General features: G+C 39.9%; 1 protein-coding gene across 1 annotated transcript; it reads left to right on the top strand.

Moving 5' to 3' along the window:
- The first annotated feature begins 116 nt into the window (after window positions 1-116).
- Window positions 117-10,172, top strand: LOC119660182 (deoxyhypusine hydroxylase). Its single transcript, XM_038068591.1, has 2 exons — window positions 117-484; window positions 9,454-10,172. Exons 1-2 carry the CDS (start codon window positions 205-207, stop codon window positions 10,083-10,085), a joined length of 912 nt encoding a protein of 303 aa, XP_037924519.1. The 5' UTR covers window positions 117-204; the 3' UTR covers window positions 10,086-10,172.
- The last annotated feature ends 1,391 nt before the right edge of the window (window positions 10,173-11,563 follow it).

Below are 11,563 nucleotides of genomic sequence, written 5' to 3'. Positions count from 1 at the left end.
TATATTTAGTGTACTCTATTCGAAATCAGATTATACTATGCCACGACAAGTGTTGACATTGCAATTGTGGGTTAACATCCCTGTATTTCTGTGCTGGAAATAAATGACAGCTTAATGACATTTTGTCGGCCTCCCCCATACGTAAATATTAAAACGTGCATTCCCTATTGTGTAGGAAGCGTGCAAGCGAATTCGGTCGTGATTATGGTGCAAGTGCCAAGAGAGAGGATTTTGGAGATCGGCAATGTCTTGAATGACGGGAAACGGCCTTTGAAAGAACGATTCCGGGCTTTATTCACGTTGAAGAATATCGGTGGTTTGGAATCGATAGATTGTATCAACCAGTGCTTCGGCGATGAATCCGCATTGCTCAAACATGAACTGGCGTATTGTTTAGGGCAGATGCAGGACCCGAAGGCTATTCCAATGTTGGTGCGCGTTCTGGAGGATGTTCAACAGGAACCAATGGTGCGACATGAGGCAGGTAATAGTCTATTTCTATCCTTGATTCCAATCAATGAATAGAGCCCATTTTCATTACTTGTGCATGACGCATTAGGTACTTCGGTTATTTCCCAGAAAACCTTTCGTCATTCTTTCAGCTTTCCAATAATTTGAAACTATTGACAACCCACAAAACTTGGCATACCCTGTCCACTTTTCATCCCGATTTTATGAAAATTTCCATTAATTTCTGAAAGAGGTTCTAAATATTTATTTTGCTAACGAAGGCATTCTACCGGCTTTCAAGGCCGAAAAAAAAAACCAAACATTTATTGAGTAATCTGAGCAATTTCCCGGAACGAAGAAGATTACTACAAAAAGAGAAAGAAGAGAGCCAAGCTTAATTATTTCAACAAAAAATATAACACTTATTTTGCGGCAAATTTACTTAAATAGGTAAAAAAAAATATCTAACAAGTTCATTAGTATTTATCGTTGCCTCCAAATATCACAGCTTGTATTAGGTGTACAAATAAGTTTCCGCGGTTTTTTATAAAAAATTAGGAATTTATTGTGAAGGAACAGTACATTACGTTTTATTTAAAGTATTTTCCATCATTTGCCACTACTTTTCCCCATCTTTCTGGCAACATTCGGATACCCCGTCGAAAAAACTCTTCATCTTTTGACGCTATCCACAAATCTACCCAATTTTAGGTGTCTTCATATGATGTGAAGCGCTGCTCAGACAGACCATGTGCCATCGACCGGAACAGGTGATAATCGGAAGGGGCTAAGTCTGGTGAATACGGCGGGTGGGGTAAAACTTCCCAGTTGAGTGTTTCCAAGTATGTTTTTACCGGCGCCGCAACATGTGGACGAGCATTATCGTGTAAAAGAATAATTTTGTCGTGTCTGGAGTAGTAATGGGCGCGTTTTTCCTTAAGTGCCCGACTCAATCTCATCAATTGTGTTCGGTAGAGAGCTCCAGTAATGGTTTCGCTTGGTTTCAGCAATTCATAATACACGACACCAAGCTGATCCCACCAAATACACAGCATAAGTTTTTTTCCATGAATATTCGGCTTAGCTGTCGATGTTGATGGTTCGCCGGGCTTAACCCATGACTTTCTCTTCTTTGGATTATCGTAGTGAATCCATTTTTCGTCACCAGTGACTATACGATGCAAAAAACTCTTTTTTTTATTCCTGGCAAGCAGCATTTCACTCATGCATAATCGGCATTCAACGTCTCTCGGCTTTAGTTCATATGGAACCCAATTTCCTTGTTTTTGAATCATTCCTAACGATTTTAAACGATGTGAAATTGCTTGTTGAGTCACTTGTAATGTAAGTGCAAGTTCTTTTTGCATTTGGGACGAATCTTCCTCCAATAGTACTTCTAATTCCATGTCTTCGTACACTTTCGGCCTTCCACTGCGTTCTTTGTCCTTCACGTAAAACTCACCGTTCTTAAACTTTTGAAACCATTCCTGACAACTTCTCTCACTTAAAGCAGCTTCACCATATGCTTCTAGAAGCAATCGATGCGCCTCAGCTGCAGATTTTTTCAAATTAAAGAAGTAAATCAAAAGTTCCCGCAAATGATGCTTATTCGGCACAAAACTTGACATTTTTGCACGAAAAAAATTACGTGATGCTGATACGGAATCACTAGTACTTTAAGGTTATGGTGTTGCCGGATGACGAAACTTGGGATATTACGTTTTACATCTGACAATTTCTCCATAACCTTCTGGTGGAGCAATCTTTTGACAAACCGCGAAAACTTATTTGTACACCTAATAACAGTCTGAGTGCAAATCGTACCAGATTTTGTAGGTAATTGATAGCAACCGATTTTCGAGATGTTTTAAACTTCTTATATAGTTTCATCTTTATTCCTCCTATTATCAGCAATACGTCTTTGCTTTATAACCCACCATACATGTTCGATGATGTGCGAGTCCGGGCTCTGTGGGGACCCATCCTGAATATTGACTCAATCTTAACATTTTCTCAAAATCATTCCTTTGGTATTCATCATCATCATCAACGGCGCAACAACCGGTATTCGGTCTAGGCCTGCCTTAATAAGGAAACCACACATCCCGGCTTTGCGCCGAGGTCCACCAATTCCATATCCCTATAAGCTGTCTGGCGTTCTGACCTACGCCATCGCTCCATCTCAGGCAGGGTCTGCATGGTCTTGTTTTTCTACCATAGATATTGCCCTTATAGACTTTCCGAGCTGGATCATTCTCATCCGTACGGATTAAGTGACCCGCCCACCGCAACCTGTTGAGCCGGATTTTATCCACAACCTGGCCAAGAGTTCGCAATTTTTCTTGCTAAGAATCCAAGCCTCCGAGGAATACAGAGGGCTGGCAAGATCATAGTCTTGACCAGTAAGAGCTTTGGCCCTATGGTGAGACGTTTCGAGCGGGACAGTTTTTGTAAGCTGAAATAGGCACTGACAACAACCGTGCGCGTATTTCATCATCATCACTGTTATCGGTTGTGATTTTCGACCCTAGATAGAAGAAATTATCAACGGTCTCACAGTTCTAGTCTCCTATCTTTATTCTTCCTGTTTGACCAGTGCGGTTTGATGTTGTTGCTTGGTTGGTTTTCGGTGCCGACGTTGCCACCATATACTTTGTCTTGTCTTCATTGATGTGCAGCCCAAGATCTCGCACCGATTGCCGCCTGCTCGATCTGGATGAAGGCAGTTTGTACGTCTCGGGTGGTTCTTCCCATGATTTCGATATCGTCAGCATAGGCCAGTAGTTGGGTGGACTTAAAGAGGATTGTACCTCTTGCATTTACCTCAGCATCACGGATCACTTTCTCGAGGGCTAGGTTAAAGAGGACGCATGATAGGGCAACCCCTTGTCATAGACCGTTGTTGATGTCGAATGGTTTTGAGAGTGATCCTTCTGCTTTTATCTGGCCTTGTACATTGGTCAGGGTCAGCCTAGTCAGTCTTATTAATTTCGTCGGGATACCGAATTCTCCCATTTTCATGTACAGTTTTACCCTGGCCATGCTATCATAGGCGGCCGCAGAGAGAAAATCTGATATGTTGCTGATTTGCCTGGAGTGAAGCCTCTTTTGATATGGGTCAATGATGTTCTGGGCGTATGGGGCTATTCGGCCTAGCATATGCGGGGAATATCTTATAGATGGTACTCAGCAACGTGATACCTCTGTAATTGCTGCACTGTGTGATATCGCCCTTTTTATGTATGAGACAGATAATTCCTCCTTGCCAGTCGTCAGGCATTGATTCGCTGTCCCACACTCTGACCACAAGTTGATGAACCACTTGATGTAATTGGTCGCCTCCATATTTAACCAATTCCATGTAATTCCATCAGCTCCTGACGACTTATGATTTTTAAGTCGATGAATTGCACGGACTGTTTCTTCTATATTTGGTGGTGGCAGTATTTGTCCGTCGTCTTCAGTTTGCAGCCAACCCATTCAACTACTCAACCCATCGCTTCAATATGCCCATTCTGTCGGAAGTCAGATTTCCCTCTTTGTCAGAGGGGATTCTGGATGGTGTTGTTATTCGAGCTCGGAACGCCATACCAACCGACTCGTCTATATTGGCTCCCCTATATGTTCTGACATTCATCAAGGTTGAGTGGTGGCGGCGTTCGATCAACACGTGGTCAATTTGGTTGAAAGTGGTCCAGTCTGGAGAGGCCTACGTACTTCCAACAACCACTTCGTGTGACACAGCTAATTGAATGATCGACAGTCCGTTATCATTTGTATTTTGGTGTAAGCTATAGGAGCCAACGTATCGCCTGAATACGGCAATATTGTAATGGTGCTTTAAAGTTACAAGCCTGGAAAGTTGACAAAAGTTGCCCCATTATATTAGCTTTCGGATGACACGTAAAAATAATGATCTTAGTTATGAAAAATTTACGAATATTACTTATCAAATGTAAGATAACACGGTCTTGATGTGAATCAAATTGACTTAGATATGGTAGTACTAATTATTATAGAAGTTCCAAACAACAAAAAGCGCTTGGAAGATGTTTGATTTGTTCCACTTCAAGACCACGTTTTTACCCGTAATTTATGTATTATAATTAGGGGACACCCTGTATATATGATTGCGATTCACCCCTTGTTAGGGTATAGCGGGTCAATCACATCTATACTTCAACTCCCCACCAGAACTTCTCGAGACGCTGGCGGCTCTCTTCTAATGTTCTGCGCCAAAAACTTCTGGTCGCCTTTTACGACAAGCAGGGAAAACTTTGAGTGTATTAAATTCCAACTCACAGGGCACAAATGATGATTTTTCACCCACCAGAATTACATTTTTTATTCGATCGGAAAACTGGAGGTATGGAAAAACATATATAAGAGAAGCTACAAGAAGAATCAAATTGGTTCTATAATTTATTTTCGAGTTATTACTAGAGTAAATCTGGAAAATGTAGTTTCGAAAAAAAAACATGTTTAAAGTTGGAAGTTGCTGATTTCAAGGTTATAAATCGAGAAATATCATATCTACTGTTAATTAGCTACTCCACGCGCACATAATGTACCCTAGTCTTCTTTGAATGATATCCTTAGGGTTGCTGAATTCTCTTCGAAGAGCCCGAAGAATAACTTGGGTACGGTTCCTACCTAAAATTTGAAATTGTCGAGAAAACAATTGTTTTTTTTTTCAGAATTTCACACTGCTCACACTAAGGGAAATATGGAGAGCGTTCCGGAAGACATACATCTTCAAATTCATTTCTCCACATCTCCGACGAACTGCTCTATTGCTCGTCTTTACACCTCCATCCTCCAATATAGCAACGGATCAAACTTGAAATAATCTGATCGGCTCTTGTGAGTCGTTTCCCGCCTGATTCTGTCTATTTTCTACAGTAATAAAATGGTTTTGCTCCCGCACGGTACTCGGTATGTCGAAAAATTCTATATTTTTCGCCAGCTACAAAGCTGGAATTCCCGCTTTAAATTTAACAGACTGGATCTCGATACTTAGTTCTGTCGTTTTCACAACACGATTACAAACTGTTGGTAGATAATAGATCTGTGAAGTAATATCACCTTAAAGTGTGATATCCCATTACCATCACCATGCGCGATTCAACCCACCATACTGCATTACCAAAAATAGCCGTATTACAAATGTGATGTTGTAAATAACGTTACCGCTCTTCGTAGCACAAGTCGCGTCGGCAATTGTGGATATCGACGCCGAATATCGGACTAGTTTGGTGTTGCTTTACGCTGACTTCAGGCTGGCTTTGAGCTGGAAAATGATTTCGAGTGCATGTGAATGTGGGGATGCAGATTCTTGGCATTAAGTAATTGATTTGTAATGTTATGGACTGGAATGAATGCTGCCTGCTGGTTGATGTGTGTATAACGTTGGGCCACGTACGTACAAGTGGCCGAGGCGACTATCGAGTGCTGATACCGACTATCGGTTGCGAATCTTTTCTTTCGGGTGGCTTTGATATGAAAAGGTGATTTCGATTTGTATGTGATAGGCTAACTTTAATTAAGGCCAACAAAGATTTTTTTTGAGAAGAGGAAATCTTTAAAATGTTAACCCCACGGTTCACGACCCCAGATATTGGTATTTACCAACTAAAACCACCTCTCGCCAAGGTATAACCAGCATTTTGGTTGGCTCCGCTGTTTCGCAATAGCTTATAACCTTAGGCATCCTTTATGTTAGCAAGTCATTTAGCTTTACTCTTTTCAGTCATATTACAGATATCACTTTATTTTCGGATTTCGTTATTTTTAATATGATCGTGGTCGGTGGCTATGCTTAATTACTTGGTCTTGATGACTTCACTAACTAACTGTACTTTCAGGTCCCTATGCAGATCCTCATTACGAATTAACCAGGGAGCGTCTACCATGCGTCCAAACATTTTATTTTGGAATGTGTGACCTTCAAATTTGATTCTTTGGTACAGCTAGTACATTTGTCTGTATTTGGCTTATAGTTCGTCCTTCATTCTTAGCATGTGTCTTTTCCAGCTAAGCTTAGCATCCAGTGTCATATTTAGACCTCACTCGCCTAAGGCATATCTTATTCGCTTATGATGACTTTAGCTGGATTCTCCTTTTTGTTTCTGAAATTAATGTACGTTGGTTTGCTTTCGTTTAATTTTATTTTCTAATTAGCTTCTTCCCTGGTTTGGGAACCATCAGAACTTTCGCCACTTTCCATTGTCGAGGGACGTATTTTAATCTGAAAGCTGCATTAGACCCTTTTCTGGCAATATTTTCAGTATTACCCCTGTAATAAGTTCATAGCTAGGAACTTTATTAGGAGGCACATTTGTTTTAATTTCTGTTCTTAGCTCATTTAGTTTTACACGGCCTATTGAGTAATAGTCCACTTTTCTGACTGGGGTTAAGCATTTAGACGCTTGTGTATCTAAAGGCTGGAAGTTACTTTCTTGATGCTTTGCGAAGAGATCTGCCGAATCTTTTGCAAAACGAACCCATTTCCCGTTTTCCTGTCTCATTTTAGATCTTTCCCAACTTCCACAGTGAGTAGCCTGTGTTTTTTTGCGTTGTCAGATTTGAGACATATTTGTTGAAGGACTTGTTTTTATATTTGCTAGTTAAGGTCTTTAGCTTGTTTGTCAGAAAGTTTAGGGTTTTTTTCTTTCTGTTGTGCGGTTTCTTTGCCATAGTTTGCGTGCTTTACATTTCTCTGGAAATAGTTCGTTAACCTCAGGAGGATAATCAGTATATTTTTTATTCAGTCCGGATACCGGTTGTTGCGCCGTTGATGATGATGATGATGATGATGAGCAAGAGTGCTTTCCAAAGTCGCCTCTTGCATCTTCATGGTTAGCAGATCAATCTCCTCCTCGAGTTGATAAGCAGTGTTGATTTGATCATTTATGTAAATATTTTCTCGGATGTACTTATGGAATACTGCCTGTCCTCATTTTTTCGCTAACCAGCATCATAACAGGCGTGTTACTTTTTTGTTTTTGTTGTTAATTCTCTGCCTCTGAATGTTAAACTGGATCCACAGAATCTATTTTTTGCGTTAAAGTTACCTCCTAAAATGAATGAGCTTCCGATGAACTGGAGGAGTATGTGAAACAAAACCTTATTAAAACCGATTCAATGTCTGTCTATCTGTCACATCAGATTTACTCGAAAACAGCTGAATCGAATGTCACGAAATTTGGTGAGAAGGTTTGGTTCGGCAAGGAAAATGTTTCAGGGGACAACTAATTTAATTTATACACCAGGCCTTAGTGCCATATTTTGTCGAATGTCCACATGATGTGGAGAAATATGGCAGTGCAGTCCTTTTTGTTTCTTTAGAGACGATTGTCCATCATCCTCCACTTTAATGGGAGATTCCCATTGTTGTGAGCACCTCATTCCGTTAATCAGCCACTGTTGAAAGGTACAAAAGACTCGAATTTTTATCTTGTTTAAAAGCTGTCTTTAACTTTTTGGTGGTTACTGCTAATTGCTGTTTTAGTGATGAAGATCTTGAGAAGAAACAATGTGTGGATCTCGTCAGGTGATTTAGGTTTTGTGTTTTACCAGCTGTTCGTTGCAGGGTGAAGTGCTTGATAACCGATTCTATCCATTGAAAACCTCGATAACACATCGGTTTCAGCTTTGATCTGGCTAGTTAATTTGGTCGCTAATCTGCCAAAGTCTTCAATTTCATCTTCTAAGATGTTTAGCGCTTTTTACTATCACTAGAGAACGGTATGAAGGAAGATGGTGGCACATCTTAGCAATCCACAGTTGACGAGGGACTTAAATATTCATGAAATCGAACCAATTAACTGGGGCATTATGCCGATTGCTCGGTGGACACAAAGTTCAGAGCATTGCCGACTGATAATATATGATTTTCGACCCGCCGCACAGTGCATCGTCCAGTGAACAAAAATCGAAAATCAAAATATAGTTTTTTGTTTTTTCTGCTTGGTATTAATAAGAGGACCTTGGATAATTAGTGAATCCGAATGAAACATTGTTTACATTCTGATTGATGAATGAATTTCTTTTCTTAAATAATCACTACATAAGCACTTTATTTTTCGTGTCAAATGTGTCATTTTGAATAGAAGCCCGTCCACGAAAATGGAATATACACGACAGGGTAGGCACTTTCAAATAGTATTTTTGAAATAAAATATTTCTGTCTAACTGGCCAGCACTCGAAACAATTGAATGCAAAATGTGGAATGAAACGAATGTGTCGACGGCAAAAAACGCCAGTTGTGGAATTCCGCTTCATCCAAATTGCGCTGATATATGAAGTCATCTCATAAACTAGTTCATCAATGGCTGAGATCACCGATCCGAGAGGTGGCTTAATTTTGGAAAGGTCACTGTCACTGACAGTGATTTCACTGGGATGATTCGTCTTAAGCTCTCTTTTCTTCAGATTTAATTGAAGACTATATGGGATAATCATTCTACTGTTGGACGAGTTACTCTAGATTAGTTTAGTTTTGAGAAGCTAGGGAAACAGGGGCGCTGTATATTAAATATTTCGCCTGACAGAAAACAAAGATGAAGAGTAGTGGGGAGAGAGTACTTCTTCGGTGAACGCCATCTTGGAACTCTGGTTCTTTACCTTTATCTATTGTGTAATCAATTCAATTGGATCAGGGCCTTGAAGTGTGTTAGAGCACTTTAGTCAAGACCGTAATGGTACACTGTAGGAGACGATGTAGGCAGCATTGTGATCATCCGAGATTATTACCCTGATTTAACTTAGGTACTCATTCAGTAGACTGGTGTCCGACATCCAGTCACGATAGCAAATCCCTCTGCCACCAGCTAAATTTTGAAGCGCAACCTTCCGCTCTAACCACTTGAGCCATTCAGACGCACAATATTTTGTCAATACGTATGAATAACACCCACCCATTCAAAAATGCATTCTTATGATTTTGTTGAATCTAGCAGTTTCATTCCTTTCATTTACTAATGATGTTTTCATTTTTTCAGCTGAAGCGTTGGGCGCCATTGGACATCCAGATGTATTGCCTATCTTAGAAAAATATAAAAACGATCCAGTCATTGAAGTTGCCGAAACCTGTCAAATTGCATTAGACCGAGTTAACTGGGTAACGAAAGGAAACAGAGTAAACGACGAAAATCCATATGCTTCTGTGGATCCATCTCCACCAGCCGAAACAAAAGACATTGAGGAATTGACAAAAATATATTTGGATGAAAACGAATCCTTATTTAATCGTTACAGAGCAATGTTCAGTCTTCGAAATTTAGGTTCGAAGGAAAGTGTTTTGGCACTATCGAAAGGATTGAAATGCAATAGCGCCCTATTTCGACACGAAGTTGCATTTGTGTTGGGCCAAATGCAGGACCCGAACAGTATTCCATATCTGTCCGAAAATTTACAAGACAAATATGAAAATGAAATGGTCCGTCATGAGTGTGCTGAAGCCCTTGGCGCAATTGCAACAGAAGAGTGTATAAAAATTTTAAACGATTATCTGAAAGATGATAAACGTGTTGTTAAGGAGAGCTGTGAAGTTGCTTTAGACATGTGTGAATATGAGAATAGTCCTGAATTTCAATATGCGGATACCCTCGGTAAGGTTTCGCATTCAAAATGAAGTATTATTGCTATATAATTATATTTGTCAATGATTTGTTACAATTTCCGCCAATAAAACATATGAATATGTATAACTTTTAACCAATTTAGGGTTTTTCATTGGATAGAGGAAAATTTGTCATTTTAACAATCGATTATAGATATATTTCGTAAGGTGTACGGTTATGTGTGTGATATGATCAACGCGAGTGGATATCATTTACTGAGGGGGGAGAGCTTGAAGGAAAGGGCAAATGCCGAACAATTTCATATCCCTCAGATTAGATATTCCTTACCAATGCATGAAATATTTTACTTTCGACTGGTCGTAAGTGGTCTAAACTAATTAATTCTATAAAATTACCAATTTTTTTATATATAAGCAGCTATAAGCAGCACGCGGGATAGATATTATCTAAATTATACAAGCAAATATGGATATGTGTAAAATGTTTGAAGGACATTTAGCAAAATTTGTTTTAGAAAAGGAAGCCGACGCGGTGATTACCAGGGAGCAGTACAAGGAACTTAACTAAACTAAGGATACAGCAAGAAAAAAATCCTAATAACCTAGGTTCTAATCTTCTACAGTCTTTGTTCCGTTTGGTAGCATATCAATCTTAACTCAGCGCAGATTACATGGCCATATAATCGAAAACACCACTCGCGATTTTTCCACCACTGGTGAACCCCCATGTTGATCGCGGTTGAATTCATTTCGGATGTGATCATAGCGTATTATTCTTGATTCGTTATCATCAAGAGGACGACCGAGCCAACCAAGCTGTGGTATATTTTGGATTTGAGACGTTCTTTTATGTGTCAATTTCGAAGAGCGCCTCTTCATCCTGGTTAACGGGAAACGTGAAACACTTCCATGACGCAGTTCACTATCGGCAGAGAGTATCCATCGATCCCAATTAGTTCTGGGCAGGCGGTTGTCAAAGTCAATGATAGTGTTAGTTGTCAAAAAATGTGTTTTTTTGCAGATTTAGTCGGAAACTGTGCTACATGAGGCGGTTATGCCACGTTCGGATGAATTGTCCGAAATTAAATTTGTTGTAAGAGGCTACCAAAACATCATCTGCAAAGAGCAGTCTGTAGTACACTGGATGTTGCATGTCCCGATGCTTCCTTGATGAACATTGATAGAGACACGATGCGGTTTTGATATACCCGCCATACTTTTAACATTGTTCTTCGGATCGCAGTAGAGCCATTTGACCCAACGTATGAGTTCTTTTGCCAGGAAATGCTGTCATAGTGCTGACCATATGAGTTTGTTTGACCCATGTTCGAATGCCTTCTCTAGATTCAAGGAGCTAATGTACATAGAGCGATTAGGTGTTTCTCCATGACTAACCGCGCAGCGTGTATTGGGGCAATAGTTCAATTCCTCCCAAATCTATCGACCCACAAAACGCTAAAAACGTTCAAAATAAAATCAAATCATGTCAGTCAATTAACAATATCAAGCCTAGTAAATTTTAGATCAAA

This window comes from Hermetia illucens, chromosome 6 (genome assembly GCF_905115235.1).
Source record: "Hermetia illucens chromosome 6, iHerIll2.2.curated.20191125, whole genome shotgun sequence".
NCBI lineage: Eukaryota > Metazoa > Arthropoda > Insecta > Diptera > Stratiomyidae > Hermetia > Hermetia illucens.
Note: the sequence above shows the minus strand (reverse complement) of the source record. Positions and strands in the feature narration are given on the sequence as shown.